The 23,991-nt window shown below is 40.1% G+C and overlaps 1 protein-coding gene across 1 annotated transcript; it reads left to right on the top strand.

Moving 5' to 3' along the window:
* Nucleotides 1-602: 602 nt before the first annotated feature.
* LOC118723882 (translation initiation factor IF-2-like) lies at nt 603-7,682 on the top strand. Its single transcript, XM_045583786.1, has 3 exons — nt 603-624; nt 1,160-1,719; nt 6,660-7,682. Exons 1-3 carry the CDS (start codon nt 603-605, stop codon nt 6,684-6,686), a joined length of 609 nt encoding a protein of 202 aa, XP_045439742.1. The 3' UTR covers nt 6,687-7,682.
* The last annotated feature ends 16,309 nt before the right edge of the window (nt 7,683-23,991 follow it).

The following is a 23,991-nucleotide window of genomic DNA, read 5'->3' as shown; positions in this document are numbered from 1 at the left end:
AATGAATAAGCAATAATATCCAAGAAACAGAGAAAACTAAACAAACAAACAAACAAAAAAAAAAACCCCACAGCAATGAGGCAGGTTTATCCATAACAGATATTGGAATATATTATACAATTTCTGTAATTAAAACAGTGTAATATTAGCACAGGAGTAGACAATCAGATCAAGGGGGTGGGGTTAAGAAAATACAGATATAACCCAAGTACAATGTGGAAATTTATATATGTGATAAAAGTGGTATCTCAAGACACTGGAAGGAAATGTGACTTTTTTAAAATTAAACGTTAAAACAGCTAAATATTCCTTTGAAAATAGATAAAATTGAATGTAACATCACCTAGACAAGATTCCAGCTTAAAAAAACAAAACAAAAAATAACAAACAAATGTTCAACATTAATCTTGTGTTGAGATTGAGAACCAATCTGAGTGTCCAAGTTGAAGTACATTCTGGAAAGACCACTGGACTGAACTAAAAAAATGTCAATACCATAAACACACACACACACACACACACACACACGGCTAGGAAAGTATTCTAAATTGAAAGAAAGTTAAAGAGATTTGAAAACCAGTAAATGTAATACGTGATCCCAGATGTATAGTTCTAAACAAGAGGGTAAGCGAGGATTTGGGAGGGAGGGGGGCAGCGGCGGAGTGGTCAATTGAGGAAATTCGAATACAGACTAATTTAACTGGGTTAGTGAGTTCCTATTTCCAACGCCTGGAGAGCCTAATGGTGCATTTATTTCCTAAGGACTCTGTATTGTGAGCCTATAGGACAGCGGTCCTCAAAAAGGGTGACTCTGCCCCACCCTCCCACACCAACTTTTGGCGGCGATTTTGGTTGTCACCACGAGGGAGGGAGGGTTGCCACTGGCAAGGTTGCCAGGAGTGCCCCTCACCACTGCACAGTGCCCACGACAGTCCCCCCCCCCCCCCAACCTTCACCCGGGACCCCACAACAAGGGCTCATCCTGCCCAGAGCGTTCCTAGGGCCGATGGAGGACCAGGACTCAGGAGCATCCCTCCCTCTGCTCAGGGGCAGGTCCCGGGATCCCGGGCTGAATGAGAGGACATGGTCTTTAAACGTTAGTAGCGGGTAGAGGTGAAGGGTTACGAAGTTCACAGCTGACTCTCAGTGAGTTCCGCAGAGACGCAGTCCTCGTCCTTCCGCCCCGGCTTCCTCCGGCCCGGTCCCCGGGAGGGGGCGGGGACCACGCCTCCCGGCGGCCGTGCCCGTGGAGCCTGCGCAGTGAGCGCGCGCTGCGGGGGGCGGCCACTGCGCACGCGCCCGGCGGCCGCGCCCACGCGGCGCTCCTTCAAAAGTTGCCCTGGCGCCGAGGGCCGCGCAGAGCGGCGCGGCGGCCGCCACGGGACGGAGGAGAGGGAGCTCCCGGGGTGGGGAGCGGGGCTTCTCCGGAGTGACAGCCGTGCTTTCCCAGGGGAAGCCGGGAAGCCTTCTGTGCCGTCCGCCGACGGCTGCTGCAGGGAGCGCCGTCCATCCTTTCGGAGCCCCCGGGCGGAGGAGCCGGCGGCGTGTGGGCCCGCGATGCCCGCCCCCCGCCAGGCTGGACCCCGCGGAGGCGCGTTCCCACGCCGATGCCGGCTCCCGGGTGTGCGGAGCCCGGCGCCGCTGCTCCCGGTGAGGCCGCGGACGGGGGTGCCCCTGGCGCTCCGTCCGCCCCGGCTTCCCGCCCGCCAGAGCCTACAGGTAACGTCCAAAATACCATACAATTCATCAAAGAGTTGGGTAACTTTTTGCATAACGAGCCAGATGACAAATGTTTTAGGATTTGCAGGCCAGGATCTGTTTCCGTCGCGTATTTTGCCTTTTTTTCTTTCTTTTCCTTTTTTTTTTTTTTTTTTAACAACCTCATAGAATGTAAAAGCACCTCTTAGCTCCCTGGGCCTTTCAAAAACAACATGAGGATGACAGTGATGAGATGCTGATCGTTCTCTAACCCAGCTCGGAGGTTGGAGCTTGGATCTCAACCACAGCGAGCTGCAAGGACCCAGGTTCCTGGAGGACCGCGACCTCCCTGCCCATGGGTGAGGGTTCGCGGTCTTTTGGTCCCTGCACCTGCGCCTCCTTCCTGCTGGGGGGCAGCCGGTGAGTCGGCGAGTCCCTGGGTGGCAGCCTTGCCACCCGGAAACCCCAGACCAGCAGCCACACCCGCCTTGACTCTAAAATGACAGTCTCTTCCTTCCTCGGAGCAAAAGCCGAAGTCCTTACAGTGTGATTAAATTAGTATAGAAGTAAGAGAGAGGTATTGCTAACATGTATTTTAAAACATTTTTCTAGTGATAGATATAGTATATGTCTACTATGATAATTTGGAAAACACTGAAAAAATATATAGAAGGAAATAAAAATTCTCTCTAAAACTAACCCTCCATCACACACACACAAAAGAAAAAAAACAAAAAACAACTAAATGTTTATATATTCTTTTAGTCCATTTTTACCAATGCCTATTACTAGGACAACTTATTGAATAACTGGATTTTTATGAATATTTCTTAATAAACTTTTATTGAAGTTTATTACTACAGTCAAATTTAGGACAAAATACAGAAAACTGGGCGAACTATAAATATACACTTCAATAAACTTTCAAAGACTATCATAAATATACCCTTGCAACCATAGTGGAGATTTAAAAAAAAAAAAAAAAAAAACAAAAAAACACAACAGACCATTCCCAGCTCCCTTAATCCCCTTGCCCAGTCAGGGACAACTTTCCAAATACAACCATTGTCCTATATGCAAATGCATAGATTAGTGTTGTCTGTTCTTGAATTTTACATTAAATGAATTACTCAATAAATATGATATAGTATTTGTTTTTTGATTTTTTCACTTCATATTACATTTGAGATTCTTCCACTCTGGTTCCTGTAACAGATCTTTTTAAAATGTTTATTTTTTTATGTTCTATGACATCCAATTATATGAATATGCCACAACTTATTTTTCTTTTACACTGTTTTTAATTAATTTTGGCCTAACTGATATATAATTCAGATACCATTCAATTCATTTATTTAAATTGTACAATTTGTTGGTGCTTTTAGGATATTCAGTCACAGACAGGTGCAACTATTGCCACAGTCAATTTTAGAACATTTTCTAGTCTCAGGACAACTCCATACTTCTGTAGTTATCACATCCACACTCCCCATCCTCTCTGGCCCTAAGCAAGTACTAATCTACTTTCTGTTTCTATATATTTGCCTATTCCTGACATTTCATAAAATGGAATCATATAATATTGTGACTGGTCCCTGATATTGATATTGTGACTAGTTCCTTACACTGATATTGAGTGTTCAATTCGTTTTATTTTCAGGTGTGAAATAATTATTGATATACCCTGTATTATCTGAATGATATGCATCAGTGGAAACAAATGTCCCACATGGAGATACAGATTTCTATTGGGATATATATCTTAAAAGTGGAATAGCTGGGACATAGGTTATGTTTATGGTTCACTATAGCTGATAATGCCGAACAATTTTTCAAATTTATACACCCATCAGCAGTGTATAATGGATTCTCATTGCTCCATACCCTCCCCAACATTTGGTGATTGTGTGTTTCCAATTTACATTTCTTTGACAAAAGAAAAAGAGCAGCATCTTTTCATGTGATTATTAGTCTTTTAGAAATCCTCTGTAGTGAAGTGTCTGTTGGGTCTTTACCCCATTTTTCTATTGGGTTATCTATCTTTTTTACCTCATTTATGTATTCTACATGTGACTCCATTTTCATTTATGACAGATGCAAAAAAAAAAAAAAAAAAAAATAACCTTTCCCTAATCTGTGGTTTGTATTTTAACTATTTCATTGTCAAATTTTAATGAATGTAAATTTTCAATGTTTAAAGACATACTGTTTTCTTTGAACATTTAGATCTGCTAACCATATGAATTGACTTTGGAGTATAATATCAAATAAGAGTTAAATTTTTTTTCATATACAGTAGTTATTCAATTGACCCAAGTCCTTTCCTTGAAAAGATCGTCCTTTCCCTACTGCTCTGCAGTGTCACCTTTGTCATGAATCAATAGAAACAATGAATCAGTAGAGATGTTAGAGTTAATAAACAAGGACTTTAAATTATAAACATGACAAATATATTTAAAAATCTTGCTAAAGAGGATATAAAGGTTGGATAGAGAATTTCAAGAGAAATACAGATATTATGTTTTAAAATACGTTTTTATTGATTTTACAGAGAAGGGTGGGGGGAGGGAGAGATAGAAACCTATGAGAGAAATATTGATCAGCTGCCTGCCATACATCCCCCAGTAGGGATTGAGCCTCCAACCCAGACATGTACCCTGCCCAGAAATCTAGCTGATAACCTCCTTTTGCATGGATAGACACTTAGCCACTGAGCCACACGGAGCGGGCAGACTATATATATAATATATATATATATATATATTTTTTAAAGAACAAAATGGAAGTCCTATAATTGGATAATACAATATCTGAACTTATTTGATGGGCTTATAAGTAAATTAGACGCAAAAGTAGAAAGGATCATCAACTTCTAGACAGGTCACTAGAAATTATGCAAACATAAATACACAGAGAAAAAAATATTTCTTAATAAAACATCCATGACTCATAGAATAGTATCAAGTGATCTAACAGACATGAAATTGGATTCCCAGAAGGCAAAAAGACTGAGTATGGGGCAGAAAATTATTTGAAAAAAATATTCACAAAAGCTTTCCAAATTTGATCAAATATATTTTATCCAAGATGTCTGCTTATTTTCAATGGAGAATTGGTCCAAATAATCTAGCTTACCATAAATGAAATTTAGATGTTAGCATAAATAATTATAAAGTTTTACATCTACATGAATGAGCAGTAGGTTGCTTTCCAGTTGCACAAAATATAGAAAATACTTTGTTGGGAGCATTACTGAACTTTTAACATGCATGTTGCCTATCTACTAAAGGCCAGTAGTATCAACCAATCACAATAATACCAAATGTTTTTCAAAATACTCCCTCGGTGTGTAGTATACCCTGCATCCATTGTGAATCCCTCTCTCAGATGACCTGTCACTGCCTCCTTTCTCCAACCCCTTTCTAATTTCAGCTTCTAATGCTCACATTTCTCAGACAACACTGGTCTCTTTTTATCTCAGAGCTCTTAGGATTCCTTTTTCATCTTTGCAAGTGTTCCTCCCCCAAATACTCATGTGACTGACCCTTTTCTCCTCAGGTTGTTTAAATGTCATTTTCTCAGTGAGATCTGTAGTTTAAATGAAACAAAACAAAAAAAACTTGTACACTCTTTCCCCCATCCCTAATTTATTTTTTTATTTAGATACTAGAGGCCCGGTGCACAAAATCCATGCACAGGGGATAGGGGTCCCTCAACTTGGCTTGTACCTTCTTGCGGGTAGGGTCCCTAAGCCTGGTTGGTCCCTTTCCCTGGCTGCTGGCAGCTGGCCCTGCCCCCTGCCACTGCTACTGCTTGCCACCTGTGCAGCACTTCCCCCCCCCCCCACCCCCGTCCTCCCACCCCTGCCACCGGTCGCTCCCTCTGCAAGCAACAGGTGAGGGGTGCAATTGCTGGCCAGCCCTGCACACCCACCACAGCATCACTGGTGGGTGGCCTGGGCCTCCTTCTATGGGGCAATCCTGGGGCAATGGTTGGGCTCCCCCGACCAATCGCATTGCACCCACCTTGGCTGGCCTGGAGCCAGTGCATGTCATAGCATGGTCATCCAGATGGTCGTTCTGCTATTCAGTCGTTTGGTCAATCAATCGATTCGCATAATTCGCTTTTATTATTATAGATAATTGACGTATAACATTATTATTAATATATTAGTTTTAGTTGTAAAACATGATTGATTCTATATTTGAATATATAGAGAAATGATCACCACACAGTTATAAAATTTTTTACTTGTGATGAGAACTTTTAAGATCTACTCTCTTCTGGCTTTCAAATATATTATATAGTACTGTTAACTTTAGTCACCTCTCTGTACATTACATCTCTAGGGATTTTTTTTATTTTATAACTAAAGTTTATACTTTTTGACCACCTTTACCCATTTATTTTTATCTGTGCCTTTTATTTGAAATGCTATGTATTTTAGTTACTTTATTTATTTCCTTGTTTTCTGTACCAATATAAGTTCTGGTGAGAGGGGAGGAGAATTTACCAATTTTGTTCTCTAATTCAATATCTTGAATTTGTAAAAATTTCTAATTGTTAACATTTTTCTCAGACACCTTAATTTCTTGCTAATAACCCCTATATCTTTCAGGGTATTTCTTCATTTTTTTATGAATAAGAAAGTCCTGATTGTATTCTAGTAATTTTTATATTTTTAAGGTATGTTTGAGTTTCTCAGCAAAAAAAAAAAAGGATTATTATAATAATAAAAGCTCTAGGCTTTTACCAAGGGGAATAAGAAATGTGATATGGTTGTTGCCAAAGCAACAAAAAGCTCGTTCTGATTAAGTACACTGAGGGCTTCTCCTTATTAGATTGGAGTATCCAACCGAATTGCTGAGGCCCCCTCACAAAGAGAAGCCCCTTAGAGTATCATCACAGAGAAGTCTGTCTATTCAATTAGAAGGTAATTTGTACCAACTGTTTTTCTTTAGGTGGTCTTGCTTCAGGGTGGCTGGTGACCTTCCAGAAAAGGAAAACAATGGAAAATCATCAAAATTACCATAAACCGCTGCCAACTGAATGTTTCTTTTTACCATGCAGAGTGGAGGGAAATGGTATTCCTGCATTACATAATCTACAACAACCTACTTACCTACTGTCTTCTTAATCTACATTATTATTGGAAGCAGGGCCTGAGACAGAGGCAGACATATTCTACTTGGGAATATAATCCTAGGGAGCAGGAATGAGAGAGAGGAAAGAAAATTCAAGCAAAATAAGGTAGTGTTATCAAGTGTCTGCCACTATTAACAGTTTCTTAGTGAAGAGCCTTCTCAGGATCCTTACTAAATTTTGTGTTGGAACTGTCTGTCTGCAGATTGACAGGGAGAAGCATTTATCTCTCAGCACCCATCTCCTACATATTGAGAACTGCTCCCTTTGGTGTTAATTCCCCCAGCCCTGAAGTTGCAAAGCTGGGAGAGCCTCCCTGGCACCAGAGCATCACTCATTGCCACAGCAGAGAAGCCGTGAGATAGGAAGCCAGATCCTTGGGCCAGGCTGGAGTGAGGCACTGTCAGCACAGAACAGGGGGAACCTTCCCAGACTGTTCACCAGCGTGGTGGCTGGACCTGGAGGTTGCAGAGATGTGAGACAGAGCACAGCAGACATCATATAAGCCTACAGAATGTGCTTTTAGCTGTGTCCAAATCTATTTTCTCTCTTTTTTCTGTAATCAAAATTTCAGTGTCCAGAACAAGGCTGGCAGAAGTAGAAAGTTTAACTGTGTTAGAATATGTACATTAATGACAGTTTTAACCTTAAGGGATTTTTGTAAGAAATAGGACAGGAACATGCAAAATACAACATGAGAACTTGGGAAAATAAAAATTATATATATTGTACTTGAAACATTAGACTATTGAATAGAGATACTAGATATCTTCTAAACTCATGTAATCTCAGAAAACAATCATGAATTGTTTGAAGAAATAAAATGAACCTTTTGTTGAGTCTCCGTGGGTTTTATGAGTCATTGTCATTAACTTTTCCTAAGATAGTGTTGTCTACTGTCACATAGTATTATATTAACAATACAGAGCGTACAACCAATGAAAGAAAAATTGGTAGAAATACAAGAAGGAAAAGCGTTGGGATAATTTCCATCACGTAAGGGGTTGGCATTAAAATTGTTTAAAATAGGGGTAAATTGCATGCTTTGATTCAAGCTTCCTCTATGAGGTTTCCAAAAACAGTTTTTTCTGTGCCTAAACTCTTGTAATGACCTCATCATCCTTTCTTATTTGATCTGGAATTACCATCAATAGGATAAAACCTTTGAGCAATTCAGTATGTGTTGAGCTACCATTTGTTATGTACAGGCACTATACATTTAAATAAGATATAATATAAAACATTATATCCAAAAATTTTAGAATGCATAATATTTTAAGGCTCACCATTCAACATTTACCAAAACTGACCATTCAATTGATTATAAATTTCCAAATATTGAAATAATATAGAGTATGAATTAAGCCAGAAATCAATTACATAAAGATAAAAACAATTTCCCAAATTCTTATAATTTAAGGAAAACACTCCAAATGATCCATAAAGCAAGCTATAATAAGTAACTAGAATTTAGAAAATATTTTGAGATAAATTCTAATGGAAATACAACATATCAAAACACAGGATATTGTGAAAGCAAATATTTATGGGAAATTTATAGCTCTAAATATATTTAAAATTTCACAAAAAGATTGGCTATCAATACTCCCAGGAACCAGGGGCATGAGGTAGTATTAAAGTAGCCTTTCAGACAATGGACAACTGGCAGCAACAGTGGGATGACAGAGGGAGGAAAGCAAGGTGACCCTCCAGTTGCCCCACCTGCCTAGATTTAAGGGCTGGATGACATTGCAGGAGGAGGAGCTGAACAGAGCAGTCTTTCTGAGGTAGGGAGACCAAGACAAGTTGAGTAAAACTGAGATGGCTTGAATTTTCAGGGCAGAGTATCAGTGAAGAAGCAGGTGTGCAGATTTTTAAAAAGTTAAGAAATCAGCATACAGATCCCTTTACATTCATTGCTGAACACTAAGCTTAACAATGCCCCACACTAGCACAAGAATGGGAAACATTTAATTTCCATCCAGCCACAGTGGAGAGTCCTCGCTCAGAACTCCTGACATTCACTGGGATCTCAGGAAGGTTACACCTTGTGTAAATAGGGTTAAGCCAGCCTGATGGTAAAATCTACACTAGACATGACCAAAAAAAAAAAAAAAAGTTTACAAACCCCGCAGCAGTATGAAGTTGATCCACAAGTAACTGTCAGAACAAAGTCCAAGTGTGTTATTTCAGGTCCTCCAAGATGCACATGCGAAAATAGATTTACAAGAGATCTATTTGGGGAAATGCCTGTGAGAGTTGAAATAGGAAGACAGAGGAGGAAGTTTTCAGACAGTTGTATGTCTAACCCCTTTGAAAGAAAGAAGTTTGAAGTAGCCTGAATCTCTACAGCAACAAATTCCAAGAAAGTTAAGGGTCGAAACTCTCAAGCCAAAGTTGCCCCTTAAAGGAGTCCCCTTGCACACATGAATGGGCCTGCATTTCTATACCCGCTCTGCTCGCTGTTCTGATGGTAAAGCCTCCTGGGAACTGTAGGCTTGGCATGAACATACCAAGGGTTTCAGAGAGCAGCAGACAGGGCCCTCAGCCAATTGAGTTCCCCTCAGCAGATCTGCGTGGTGCACTTGCATGGCTGCCATAGCCCATCATTCTCCCGAGCACTATTCAGGGAGGAAGACCTCTGTGATTCCTGAAACAGGCCCATTTTCTTGAGCATGAACTTAGCAGAGGGAGGTTGGTTAGTAGACTGAACTACATCCATTATCACTGATCTCAGGGCAGCAAGTGGTTCTCATCCTCTTTTCCCCCCACTATCCCAGGAGGGAACCTCTTCACACTTATCAATCACCTCGGGAGTTGTGGTAGTTTGCCTGGTCATGTGATGCAAACTTTCCCTTTTCAGAGGTCTGAAACCTTAGTAACCACACCCTTCTTGGAGTTTGCCATGTGCTTCTGATCAGTTATAGTGGGAAAAGGAGCAACAGGGGGAACCAAGTGGCTCACCATGGATCCACGCATATCCTTCCCTGTCCCTCTGTGGAGGAGCCCAACCTCCTGCTCATGGTGGTCAGTTACTCTATGGATATGGTGACTCCTCTCTTGCACATCGCTGGGCACAAGGAGTACAAAGTGCTCTAGTGGCAGCCATTTCTTGTGGTTCAGTGAGACCCACTGTAGCCCCTGGGAAGAGTATGCCCCCTGTGGGAACCAAGACCTCCAAATTTACAGAGGGCAGAGTTGCAAGAAAGTACAAATGCTTCCAATAAAAAGTCACTGGGAGTGTTGAAACTGAAGCCACTCCTTTTGCCACTGTATTTGACTCTTATGATACTTCCGTACTAGAAAGTTCCCAATTTAATGAATCTACTGTAGTCATAATGTTGCCCTAAAGCTCATATTTTAACCTGTGCCTTTAGAAGACACAGGTACGAGACTGCAATGCTGTCTGTGATAAGACCAGGGGATCCCATGGTCATGGGCCCACTTAGCACCTTCATCATTATGCATTGGTTGAATACTATGTAAGTCCTTTATAGTGATGCTGGCTGAGGCTCTGCAGGTAATAAAGGCAAACTCATACCTGGACTAGGCTCTAACCCTGTAAGAACAAACTACTGGTCCTTCCAGGATAAAAGAGTCCCATTAGAGTTGACTTGCAACATAAGACTCTTTGATCTCCTTGAAGCACGGTGCCACATTGAGGGCTCAGTGATGGTCTCTGTAGCTGATGGCATGGACTTGAGACTGCGTTAGCTACATCAGCCTTAGCAAATGAGAGTCCATATGTTGAGCCTATTTATAACTTCCAGCTCTGCCACTCCAGCTACTTAATTCAGGTATTCAAGGTGCCAGCTCAGGGCATGATAACAAAGCCTGGCTGATAAGAATCTTCACTGGCCAAGTGCTAAGTACCCCATCAGTGACAATTGCCTTCTTGGGTGGTAAGGTGTGAAATAAAAATCTTAAAGCTCTATGTCCACTCCCATGACATACCTCTACACCAGACTGCCTTGTAATTTTCCAGTCTTTTTCCATCCATCTCCTGAACAAATTGCCAAGCCATTAGCCACTGCCCAGGGAAGTACACGTATTCTCACCTAGAACCAGTTCTCCACACACAGCAGATGACCAGGTATGCCCTTCACAGCTCTGTTTATTGGAAATATTTGCCCTTTCTATTGTCCTTCAAGGCTACTTATGGACATAGTTATAATGTAGCCAATTGTGTCTGATCCTCTTTCCAAGTTCTGATTGAAAAGAACACCTTCATCAAATCAATGGGTACATACGATGTACCTGAGCCCTTCTTAATCGCTAGTAATGAATGATACCACATCTGCACAGCACCTGAAATCAGGGCCAATACTAGGTTCTACCCGCACTAGTCTACAGCCACTCTACCCGCACTAGTCTACAGCCACTCTGTCCAGTTTTCTTCAAAGCCCAGACTGGCCAAGTGGATGGAAAGATCATGACGACCACCAATAAGCTCCACCCCCCAATCCTAGCCAAATGTTTATGATTTCCTATCTTGGCTGGGATAAGGAGGAGTTTCAGAGATATCCATTTGGCTTTCCCCACTATGATCACTCTTACCTCATGTGTCACAGGCTTTATTTGTCTTACAGTCATCCCGCACTACACACTGAGGCACTGTAGACATGAACAACTGTGGGTCTCTAGACTCAATGTGTCCGTGAGCCAGACTTCAGCCGGTACCACAGGACCTGGTCCCTATGAGCCCCCACTTTAAGGGAGTGTCACTATGTTGCTTGGGTTTCCAGGTTTCACTGTGAACTCAGATCTTATGTCCAGCAGTCCTTGAAATGTCTGGATAGTTCCCTTTCTCAGGGTACTATCACCTTAGCAATTGGCCACACGAAGAATTGGAGATTCACCACAGTATATGCCTGCCACTGAATAGCAGGCTCCTTCCTCTGAAGGACCCTCTTCCATCTGTGGGTTCCATATCTGAAAACTCTCTTGAGCCTTGAAACTGAATAAGAGATTGTGACATTTCATTGGGGCCAATGCCCTCACCCTCCTCCTTTTCCATTTTTGCCTTCCTGCTTACAGAGGTTAGGCAGCATTATTACTTGCCTATCCATTTTGGCTGTAGGAGTGTTATATTCAATCAAAAATCTCCTAAACACCCCGAGGGTCAAACCCCTTCACTGCCCCTCCAGTTGTGACACTAATTATGGCCTCTCGCCTTTGGGTAGTTAAGCATCAGTCTTCTATCAATTCAGGGCCAATCATTCTGAATGACATTAAGAAGCACAGTTCTGTGAGCACCTCATGCACAATCAGTCCTGAACTAAAAAGAAGAGCCAACAATGAACCCATGATGCTCAGGCCTCTCACAGACACATTCTTGGTGGCCTTAGTGAATCATGTGTCTTCTGGGCCTTGCTTTGGAACAAAATTATGTGATGAGTTTTCTAGTCTCACAATATATGCAGTCCAGCATGACCACTTCTCTCAGCATCTTTATTACTTCTACAATTTACCAGGACAACCTGAGGATTTTCACTTCACTCAGTGTTGGACATAACAATATCAGGCTTCATACACTATCAGCGAATCTGTCCCATCCCCTGGGGTTCTTGCTAAGGTGGTAAATCCTGTGTCCCAATAAAGTTCCCCTAAATAAATAAGTTTTATTTCTATAATCTTATATTCTGATCCCCTAAATAAAGCACCCCCAAAATCCAATGCCACGAATTACTCCCCTGGCTCCTGGTAGTACATGCTTTTTTTTTGTAGTTTCTTTAATGTATAATGTTTTTCTTCCTTTATCAGGCCCAGCACTTTTCAACTGAGGTTATGCTGCATTAACTCAAGTCATCTGCCTAGCAGCCAGGAAAGAAGATAAGACATTTCCTGAGGGGACACCTACCTATTGCCTTGTTGAAGAATAAAATAGCTGAGTAAACTTGGGAGTATTTTTCTCCACAGTCAAATGCTTGTTCCTACCCAGGCACTTAGCCCCCATTCAAACTCACCCCTCCCCTCCCCCCGACTATTCTATAAGCTTTATGCCTTGAGGAGCATCGGCCATAGATAATTCATCAAAATAAACATGAAAGAAAAAAAGGTTGGTGATTGGTTTTCATTTGCAAGGATCAAATTTTATGGCATTAAACTTAGGATTGGAGGGATGCTAAATTCCTCCATGCACTACCTTCTCCAAACTCACTCAAAGAAAAAAAAATCTCAGCACTAAGTGAGCAGAAAATAAATCACAGTTGGAGAGAAAGCAAAAGAGATAACTGCTGCTGAGAGTTTCAGAAGAGAGATTCCATATTCTAAATTAGAGCATAACAGAACCCCTAGAAAAAAATGTATGTGTGCTAAAAATGGAGAAGCTGGTACCCTACCTCCTGTGTGGTTATCTTGAGAAAGTTCCATTGTGTTGTTTGGACACATAAGAAATTGGAGTAGAAATACCTGCACTGAGTAACTAGACTGATGAATCTGAAACTATTTCACAGACATTGTGGGCCACAAGGATCAAGCTAATGGTTTTCTGGCGTGATTGAAAACATTTGGGAAATGGCCCCAAGAGCTGACAGACCTCCTTGGCCTAAGATGCAGTGTGAACTCTTTGAAGAGGTACTGGAGGGAAATGCAGACACATCATCAGGTGTAAGCTAGGAGGGTGATGTCAGGAAAGGCCAAAAAATAACAGGGTTAATCTCAGTTCATGCTAGCTGTGGACAGATGCCCAGCAAGAATCAGCTGTATCCCCCAAGGCTATGACATGACTTAAGTTCCTTGGAGCTTAGCTGCAATCCTGAGTAGAGGAGAAAATGTTGTATTAAATCATTTTAAAGCATAATGTCTGTATACCTAGAAAATGATTGAAGTTAAGGATTTGGGGGAGAAAGTGCGTGTACCACCTGGCAAAACAAGAACTTAAGACATAAATTAAGTCCAGTTGTGGAAAAATAAAGTCATTTTCCCCACACACCTGAGTATGACTTAAAAGCTAATACAGCAACACCAAAGGGGAAGGGAGCCTAGAGCAAACTATCTGTCTTCAGTTTTTTAACACAACCTGCAAAGCAATGTACGATTAGGGAGACATTTATCAAATTATGTCCTGTGGAACGCTAGTTCCATAGAGTTTGAATTGATGTCAGGAAAGAAATAAAGTTGGAAGGTTTCTTCAGTTACCAGAGTCTCAAAGCCTTTCTTATGTGAATGTTTAGTGCAACTCTCTAGCACAGATGAATTGACCTGGCCCATGTGGCAGCATTGTGATGTATGGCCCAGATCCCCCCTCAAGGAAGGACTTGCTCCTCATTTGCTGGGAGTGCTGTCCACAGGCAGGCAGCCTGCAGCTGTTAGCCCTCTGTGGGAATTGCCTCAGCCCCACAGAACCACTTCACCTAAGCACACCCCTTCATGGAGTTGCCCATACTCAGGGACTTCTCAGTGCAAAGCCCAAAGTTGTTCTTTTGCCCATTTAAGGACAACTCTGAAGGCCATTCCGACTCCAGAGGTCCGTGTTGTTGGCCATGGTGGCTATTGGAGCTGCATTACAGATCAGCCTGTCTCCTTACCCGGTCAAGTGTTGGGCCCAAGAGCACTTCTTAATAAATACCTTGCAGGTTAAACTGTGTCTCAGAGTCTGAATCCTGGGAAACCCAGTCTGAATCACTCCTCTTCCCAATTCTGTTTGCCTACCAAATCCTTTCTTCACAGACTACTTAAAAAGCATAAGGTTTAAGAAACACGTTTTTGGATGCAGATGTAAAAACTGGGTAAGTACTTGTGTGGGGAGTGGGAGAGAGCCCCCCAAGTCTTCACCACCACCCTATGGATTCCTCTAAAATTTGAAACCAACCCTATTTTGAGATATCTGTCTAATTCTTAAAGTACTATAGGAATTCATTATTAAGACAAATGGAGAGAATCTAAATATTACACAACCTACACAATTTTTATTTTTCCTCTAAAATGCTTTAAATCTCTAAGGTGGGGTCAGTATTCTATAAAATGCAATCATTTCTGTCTGGCAAGTGCAAATATTTTGCATTCACAGCTGCTTTTGGATATTTAGTGAAAGAAGAAAAGGGAAAAGCATAAGGAAAACCTCTGAAAATCAGTTTCTAATAAATAAAAACTAGGCAGTAGGATTTTTTCAAAACTAAAACATCTTCAGAACTAGAAAATACCAAACAAGTCTGAGAGGTTATAATACACTTACCTTATTCAAATATTTGTGTTTGGCAAGCCAGTGACTAACATCATTTCAAGACAGAATTGTGCTACCAAAAACCATGAAATGACTTTTTTTTTTTTTTTTTTTTTACAAATCTTAGAAATAATCATCTTATTTTAATATTACTTTGAAACAAGGAGGCTGACAGGCTAACACTGGTGTGATCAGAGACAGTGAACTCAGGCTGCATGGTCAGCATAGAGCAATTTCCAAATAAAATGAGATGTGTGCAGCCTCTACTAAAGTGGCGTGGGGAGGAGCTTGCTTCAGCTCACTTGAATAAGCCACTGTCTATGGCTCACAAGAGTCCCGTTCTTAATGAGGTGGTGCATAGCAGCAGCACACTGTGAATCCAAATAGCAGATGGCAACGCTGTTGAGTAGGCTGGCAGTCTGATGTCTAGCCACCAACTGGCAGCAATCATTATTAAACTGATTCATGTGCCCAGGGAAACTCTTCCTGGGAGTCTTAGCACATGTGAGCAGTGAGAAGCAAATGATCTGCTCTTGCTGTCTTTTGTAGATACTACCTATATTTCTTAAAATATTATTTCCCAAGGCAGTGCACACAACAACGTGGCACAATGTGTGAACTGGAGGCTTTATTCCTCTCCTATAATATAGACACATATATCTTTAAACGTGATAGCTATAATTTCTGTTTTGGTGAATAGCTATTAGAAGAAAATGGCTTCATAGCATTCACCCTATGGACCCACGGCAAATATTCAATGACAGGCAAGCACTTACAGATCCTCCAAAAGGTTCTGTGGAAATGGTTTAGTGAATCTAATGACAACATATTCTGTCTCACATAATGAAGCAATGGCCCAAATTGCTCATGGTCCATCTACCCAAGGCAGGTAGCTCATCCCTGGGTGAAAAGCACGTTATTACTGCGCTTGGCTAAAAAAGCAGATAAAGACGGCTACTAGATTTAGAAAACTGTTCTCATCTGAGGACTTTTCACAAGAAAAAAAATCTTGATGAGATTCATTTTTTAGATCATATCTTTATAAATAAAAATGATAAGCAGATAGCATTTTCTTTTTAAATGTTGAAAGGATTTGCTATTGGTCACCAATAGAGCCAAATCTTAATAAATAAGATTTAAGGCAAGGTTTTATGGAACAATAAAAACTTGCTTCATCACTTACAAAATACTTGCACTTAAATTAAAAAACAAAACAATCCAGCAGTTCTCTAAATCTCCATTAAGTTTGTTTTCTAAAATTAAGATACTAGATTTATTTTATGTCATGTGTTTATAATAACAAGGAGAAAAACTACAGCCAAATGTCTGGTATTCCACACATTGCAATCACAGATTTTATTACATATTCTTTTTTTGGTAATCATTTAATGAAAGCAAAATGTTAAGCCTTTTAAAAGAAATGTCAAAATCTTTCTGAATGTATTCTCTTTGATTCTAGCAATTTGAAAAACCAATTTTGGCTGAGATATTATTTATAACCTCCAGAGAGAGCTTGTGTTCTGTGTCAGACATGAAGGTAATTCTCTACTAAGTTCAGTACCCTAGCCCCAGCCATAAAGCTCAAAAGCAAGCTCCTACCCACTTCTCAAATCTCTCGACATTCTCTCCAAACAGGAAATCAAATACCAGAAGTCATCATGCCCTTTAATATTTAAGATCACAAAAACTCAAATCACTTAGAGGTTGTTTCTTCATTATTTTACAAGAAATCAATTATGCCAATGTTAGATCAGATGTCCCTCTCTTGTCTGGAAAAGCAAGCGTCGTGTTAAAAGATGTCTGTGAAATAGCAAGGGAGGTCCTTAAAATAGCTGGAAACGCTCAGAATATTGAACAACTTATCAGACCAACAAGAGTTGTATTTTTATTCAAACATTATAAACAGCTGGTTTTAAGGAAAATGAGATAGGATGGTGAATTTTTGTCCCTGGTTATCAATATATCCAATGTTCAGTATTAAAAAAAAAAAAAAAAAAAAAAAAGCTAACAATAGTCTAGTTCAAAGGACATATTCCAGGCATTCTGATATAATGGTAAAAACTAGGAGCATAGGTATAGCAGTACTAACAATGCTCATTTTAAATACGTCAACCACTTTATCAAAGATCAATGTTCTCTTTCAGAACAGAGAACTTCTAGTGATCATGAGCTAAGGACGCATGCGCTGAGTAGTTATTTTCTGTTCTCCTGCGTCTCACTAAAGCTGCCCTTATCAAAGACCCCACTCACCCGTCTGATATCCATTTTGCTAAAATCAAAGTTTCATTCTCCAGGTCTCTCTTACTCTAACTCTCAGAGGCATTTAATGCAATTGATCACAACCACCATCTTAAAACACTTTCCTGGCTTGGATTCAAGGCAGCAGCACATCTGCCTGTTTTTCCTTCTTTCTTGCTGCCGTTCATTGTTTCTTCAGCTCCTCATCAAAACCCTGACTTCTTGACATCGGAATGTTCTTAGATATTCTCTTGTGTACATACTGATATCCAAATGAATTTGGACATTCTGCTATGTACACTCCACTGAGTGCACGGACTGTGTGTGTCTGATTAACTCCACAATGCTCAGTACATAATCAACACAAATATTTGTTGAAGGAATGAATAAATACTGGAACAACTACCCCATTGGAATAGATAAGTGTAAGTACTATAATGATGGCCTGGGAATTAAATAGTTTCTGACTATTATTTTATTGAAGTAGTTATAAATATCATAACCCTCATCTTTTTAGAACAGGAAACTGAAGCTTAGAACAATCAAGTAACTTGCCCAATAACATGCAGCTGCTAAGTGTCAGAATTGAGACTTGTGTTCTTGCTGTTCGGTCCAAAGGCCATGCTATTAACTCAGTGCTATACTTACTGCAATACGTACAAGAGAAAACGAAGAATAAGAATCTGAGTTCAGCTCGTTTTTCTCCTGGTCCTCTGCTACAGCAATCCGGCCTTGAAGCTGATGGCTGTGATTATAGCAGGACTACAAATGTGATTTTTCTCACATTCAAAAGGAAAAAGATCTGCCTCCTCATTTATAAAATGGAAATAAAACACTCAGTCTACCTTCTATAGGTTGTTATTTTTAGGCTAAAATAAGATAATGGGTATGTAAAATATAAATCACTATACAAAAAATAATGGATAATTTCCCTTCATAATTACTACTGAGAGGTGCTACAAAAAGAGCTAAAATGGAGAGGCAGAAAATCTCCTTACCAACAGGAACAGATAGAGGAGCAGGAAAGGAGTCAAGAAAGAGCGAGAGCCCTGGCCAGGTAGCTCAGTTGGTTAGCATGTTGTCCCAATAGGCCAAGGTTTTCGGTTCAATCCTTGATCAAGGCACATATAAGAATCAGCCAATGAATGCCTAAATAAGTGAGACAAAACACCAATGTTTCTCTCTCTCTCTCTCTCTCTCTCTCTCTCTCTCTCTCTCTCTCTCTCTCTCTCCCTCTCTCTCTCTCTCTCTGTCTCTCTCCTCTCTCCTTCTCTCTCTCCCTCTCTCTCTCTTCTCCTTTCTCTCTAAAAAGCAATAAATAATATTTAAAGTGCTAGAACATCCCTTATTTACCTAGTTCTGTCAATTAGGGAAATGAATGGAAAGAGAGGTAATTTTCTCCAGCTTTCAGCGAAATTGTAATGAACACCCACTACCTAATTACAAAAATACAAGTTTATTAACTTAGTCATACTGTGTATTTTTTAACAAAAAATTTAATCATAAGGACAAAAGTCTGCTGATGCCTTGAAATAAAACTAGCAATTCTGCACTTAATTTGCTTTTCACCTGTGTGGTTTTACCTTTCATTAACTCTAGAGACATCACAATTAGCAAACCCCAGGGATGACTGGAGATAAAGCAGGCAAGAGATGTCAGGTTAATGAGGCAGCACAGAGGAAGGCAATCCTGTGACCCGCTGGTCCTCAGAACATTCAGGTCTTTAAACTGTAATCAGGCAGCACAGTTAGGAATACTCCCAAAATTCCCATTCACCACTGGATTCCAGGTTGTAATATCCAGTCATTATAGAAAAATGGTGACCAGGATGAACTTAAATTCTGGGACTCCACTTAAAAGTTTAGTAAGGGTCCCTTCTTCCTTTGTTAGCAATATAGTCATCAGATTAGGGGGACATCACTGCAGATACCTAAGGTTTCTTGGTCATGTTCGTATCATCACAGGGGATATCACACAAACATTTAACTTAGTTAACCAAAAGTATTCTTTAACCCAAAGAATATAAGAGGTATGGCCTAGTGAATAGAGCTCTGGAGTTAGATCAATCTTTAAATATAAATTCACATACTTAGCAAATATACTAGGAAAATTCAGACTCAACCTCAATATGCTCATTAAATAGATATGATCCCTCACAAGTCCAGGGTCAGTTTTCAGAAAAGTATGGCTATTATTATTATTGAAGTTGTTAAACAGTGAAATGATGATTCCAAAATTGGCTATAACTTTTTTACTATGTTGCTTTTATTTTAATAGAAAAAAGAGATCCATATGTGTGTTTACATAAAATATTTTCTGGAGAGTTAAGAATTCATACAACAATCATTTCCTAGTTCTCTTTTAACTTTAATTATTAATTAATAAAACATTAAAGGACATTAATTTAAAGAGTAAGTGCCTAATATGTGCTAAGTCTAGGGTACTGTGAGTCTAGGGTCTAGGAAAAAGATACAAAAGTAAGTATAATAAAGACTCCATTCTTGAGACTAAAAGTAAAGAATAATTTAAAAAAATAAGTATCACAAATGAGGCATAAATAAAATATAGAAATTCAGAATACATAGTTTTCTTTGTTAAGAATCTGGAAAAATACCATGGAAGAAGTGATATTTGATATTTCTTAAAGTAAGCACAAAATTTAGATATGCAGAGATTGAGGAGGAGGAGGTAAACAAATTAATGCATAAATTATGAATGAATCATTCATTTCAAAATCTTCTGATTGCTCTAATTCCTGGAAATCAGCCCTTGTGGCGCCTACACTCTAGTGATGAACAGCAAACCCATATGAAAATGAAATGACATGACTAAGAACATGGAGTGACTCACGATGGCTGAGGGGAATAGTGACAGATAATAAAGTAGATCATGGAAGACTTCAAATGCCAAAGTATTTGGACTTTTATTCAAGCCCTTTGGGAACAAGTTTCACAAACATTATCCCACATTACAATTAAAAACAAAAGATAGAGGTCTGGTTCAAGTACAAACTGACCCACAGAACATTGTTAAAAGGTAAACTGAGCCATATTTAAAATTTTAAGAATTTATTTGAACATTTATGGATAGTGTCAAACTAGAAGTGCTTAGGAGCAGTCTGATGACCGGAGCTGGGAAAGAATTACATAGAATGGGGAAGCAAAGAAAGGAAATTATTGGATTAGCTGTTGTTTAAGCCTAATTGGCTATTTGTGATTGGTTGTCTTTAGCGTTTGATTTCATAACTTTGAGGCAATTACAGGCTTAGATTTTGGTTTCCTTCAGTAGGACACCAGGGCATTACAGCCACCTCTGACTAGTGGTCTCCTTGTTTAATTACTTTAACAACATGCATATTGTTCAATGGCATGTAAAGTTCTTTCTAGCATAGTTTGAAACATATCCCACGTAAGAAAGTCTGGAAATAGGGATGTAATTTCACTTGGTCAGGAGTGATGTAATGAGGACCTGACATGAGACAGAGAAAATGAGAGAACTAATAATGCTTCATGACTCTTCACAACCCCTTTGGACCTCCTATCAAGACAGGGAACTAGGTTAAATAAAATAATTTAAATCCTTATCTCTCGCAACATTTGTACTTACAAGGGAGCAAATCTTTCCATTTTAAACTTACACATGAAATAAATAACAAAGTGATTACCAGTCAGTTAATCTGGCAAACTCGAATGGAAGCCAGAAATGTGCAAGAGAGCAGCCTTCTAAACTCCATATTCTTTCCCATTCTGACGTCCTGTTTGCTGGCCCCCATGATGCCTGTGTCTTCCTCAACGATTCTCGGTCCTCAAGACTCCTGCCTTAAAGTCTAATCGGGTGAAAAGTACTGAACCCCTTTCATGGCTACACCCAGCAAGGCACATCCTGCTAACTTTCAATCTGACCCACTAGTGTGATGACATTTTCTTGAAGTGACTAATATTATTATCTCTATGAGAAAAAGCCCTATCTGTGACTTTTCATTATAAACATATCTACTGGGTACATAACATTATTCAAGAAAACATGAAAGCTTGCAGAACAAGTAAACAGCTGAAAGGGCAGCAAGACAAGATAAATGTTTCCTAATAAAAACATGGGAATACATTTCATTGTCTGTGAAAAGTAGAGAGGTTATCCTAAGAGACAGATAAGGTTAAAAAATACCATGAGGTATACGCTATAGGTAAATATATTAACAGTAATGTATAAATACCAAATTCATCATACTCACATTCCCCAATGCCTGTTCATTTCCACTGTACCACCCCCACTCCACTCTATTATTCATCCAGTAAAAGAATCAGGGACATGGGAAGCACACTTTAACTCCCATACCCAATTATTTAAAACTAGAGGCCCATTGCTTGATATTCATGCAAGAATAGGCTCCTGGCTTCACTCCCAACCACCCAGAAGTCAGCAAGTCCCCGCTCCCCACCCCAGCCACCTGGGAGCTGGCAAGTCCCCGCTCCCCTGATGCCTGGGAGCCCGGAACATCCCCACACCCTGGCCACCCAGAGCCAGCAAGTCCTGGCTTCTGTCTGGAGCATCACTCCAGTAGCTCCCTCTGCCACCCCCCTTCCCCTCATAGCAGACTTTACACCTCTCTGCGCCTACGTATGCAAATTAACCTCCATCTTTTTTGGGGGGGGGGGTTAATTTGCATACTCACTCTGATTGGCTGTGGGCATAGCAGTGTGATGATTAATTTGCATGTTTCTCTTTTATTATGTAAGATGTTTTTATTATATTCTACTAACTAAATTTCTTGCATATACCTAATTTAAACCAATGGTTATTTTCTCCTGGTATAGGATAAAATGCAGCTCCATATTGTGGCAAAAAAACAAAATAAAAAGTCTATTATATTTAGCCACTTTATAGCCTTACCTCCTATCTTTCTCCTCTATGCACCTATTCACATCCTGTTTCCTCTGTTTGGAATGGGCTGTGACTACCCACCACTGCCTGCCCATTTAGGAAATTATGATCAGATCATCCTGTGAGGTTAGTTTAGGCAGGATTTATTACAGAGCCCCATTTTGTTCACAAATATCTGATAACTATTTCTCATTACTCAAAGGGAACCACTTCACTAAGATAATGAAAAGGAGGAAATATTCACATTTTCTGAGCTCTGTGCAGAAATATTTTCCAAATAAATATTTGATTAATACAAAGACATCACCAGTAAATAGCATCAGTCAAGCCCTGTATTTGAATCTGTGCAACTACCAGTTCTATGGGAATTGTTTTATGATGATTTTTAATATAGTGCAATTTTTCTAGGAAAAAGGTAAACAAACATACACATAGTAGTGGCTTAAGATACAGCACATGTTAGTATTCACCATGCTTCCATTCTCCATGTCCTTTTCTCCTTTCACTTCCTGGTTTACCTAATCTCTCATCCTTTTCCTATTTCTAAATATCTTTCTTCGTATCCTCTGGAAATCATGAATTGGCATCAGCAAAATCACCTATATCTTCAGCTTATCCTCTGGTCTTCTTGCTTTAACTGAGACTTAGCAGTACCTTGAGAACACAACCTACCCTAGATCCTCCTCTCATACTCCCATGGGTTCCTTACTTCCAAGAGGGAAAAAGAGACAAGGTGATCCTAGAATAGTTTGCCATATATATAACAAGAAAGGTATCAGAGATCACAGGGTCATGTCAAAAGGATCCAGGAGCTAACATGAAGAGGCTCCTAATGGTCAAAAATGGGAAAATTTAGGCATCACTAAGAATAATAGCTACAATGAATTGAGGCACAGCAAACATGTCTAAATCCTTGAGATCATGATTATACCAAAAATAATAATTGGAGGATACTAGGAATCATCTCATTATTTTTGAAAAGCCTATATAATAAAAGGCTAACATGCAAATTGACCAAATGGTGAAATGACCCATTGCTATGACATGCACTGACCACCAGGGGGCAGGCACTCAAGGCAGGATCTGCCTCCTGGTGGTCAATGCACTCCCACAGCAGGAGTACTACTCAGCCAGTGAGCACAGTGGTGGTGGCAGGAACCTCTCACACCTCTATGGCAGTGCTAAGGACCCCTCGGGAGATGTCCACCAAGGGGTCCCAAACTGCAAGAGGGTGTGCAGGCCAGGCTGAGGGATCCCTCTCCCCCGGTGCACAAATGTCATGCACTGGGCCTCAGTAGACAAATAAAGGAAAATACTCTACCAGTGGTGTATCAGCTATTGCATCAGGAGAAAGTTCTGTTTATAAAAATGTTCTAAGGCATTTCCTGTCTCAACTGTACCTGGTATTGTACTAACGCTTCTGCCAAAAACATCAATAAAATCTAGATGACATACATAAATCAACTGTTTGAAGGCATTGGCTAGGAACCAGGACATGCAGGACTCTCTCAGTCCCTGAGAGCAGAGAAGCACATATGGTGAGCACTACATTAGTGCCACAGCTTTTTTCTGAGGGCATTTTTCAAACTGTGGTGCAGGGAATAGAGCTCAAACAGAAAGCGATAGTCTTTATTGGGCTGAGGGGAAAGAGGTCTGAGTTCACATACTGCCAAAGCATCACAGTTCCAGACAGAAAGGGAATTGAGAAAAAGATCCAAAAAGCTGCACTCAGATTTTTCTTGACTCATGTTAATGTCTATGGTGCTAATGTATATGGTAACATCAGCCCAAATAGTGGCAGGTAGGTAAATGGAATTGAACTGTTGAAGTATTCTTGCATTGGTCAGTAACTGGTAAAGGTCCTTATT

The sequence above is a fragment of the Pipistrellus kuhlii genome, unplaced genomic scaffold (genome assembly GCF_014108245.1).
Source record: "Pipistrellus kuhlii isolate mPipKuh1 unplaced genomic scaffold, mPipKuh1.p scaffold_m20_p_2, whole genome shotgun sequence".
Classification (NCBI taxonomy): Eukaryota; Metazoa; Chordata; class Mammalia; order Chiroptera; family Vespertilionidae; genus Pipistrellus; species Pipistrellus kuhlii.
This window is presented reverse-complemented; position numbering and strand designations above follow the sequence as displayed.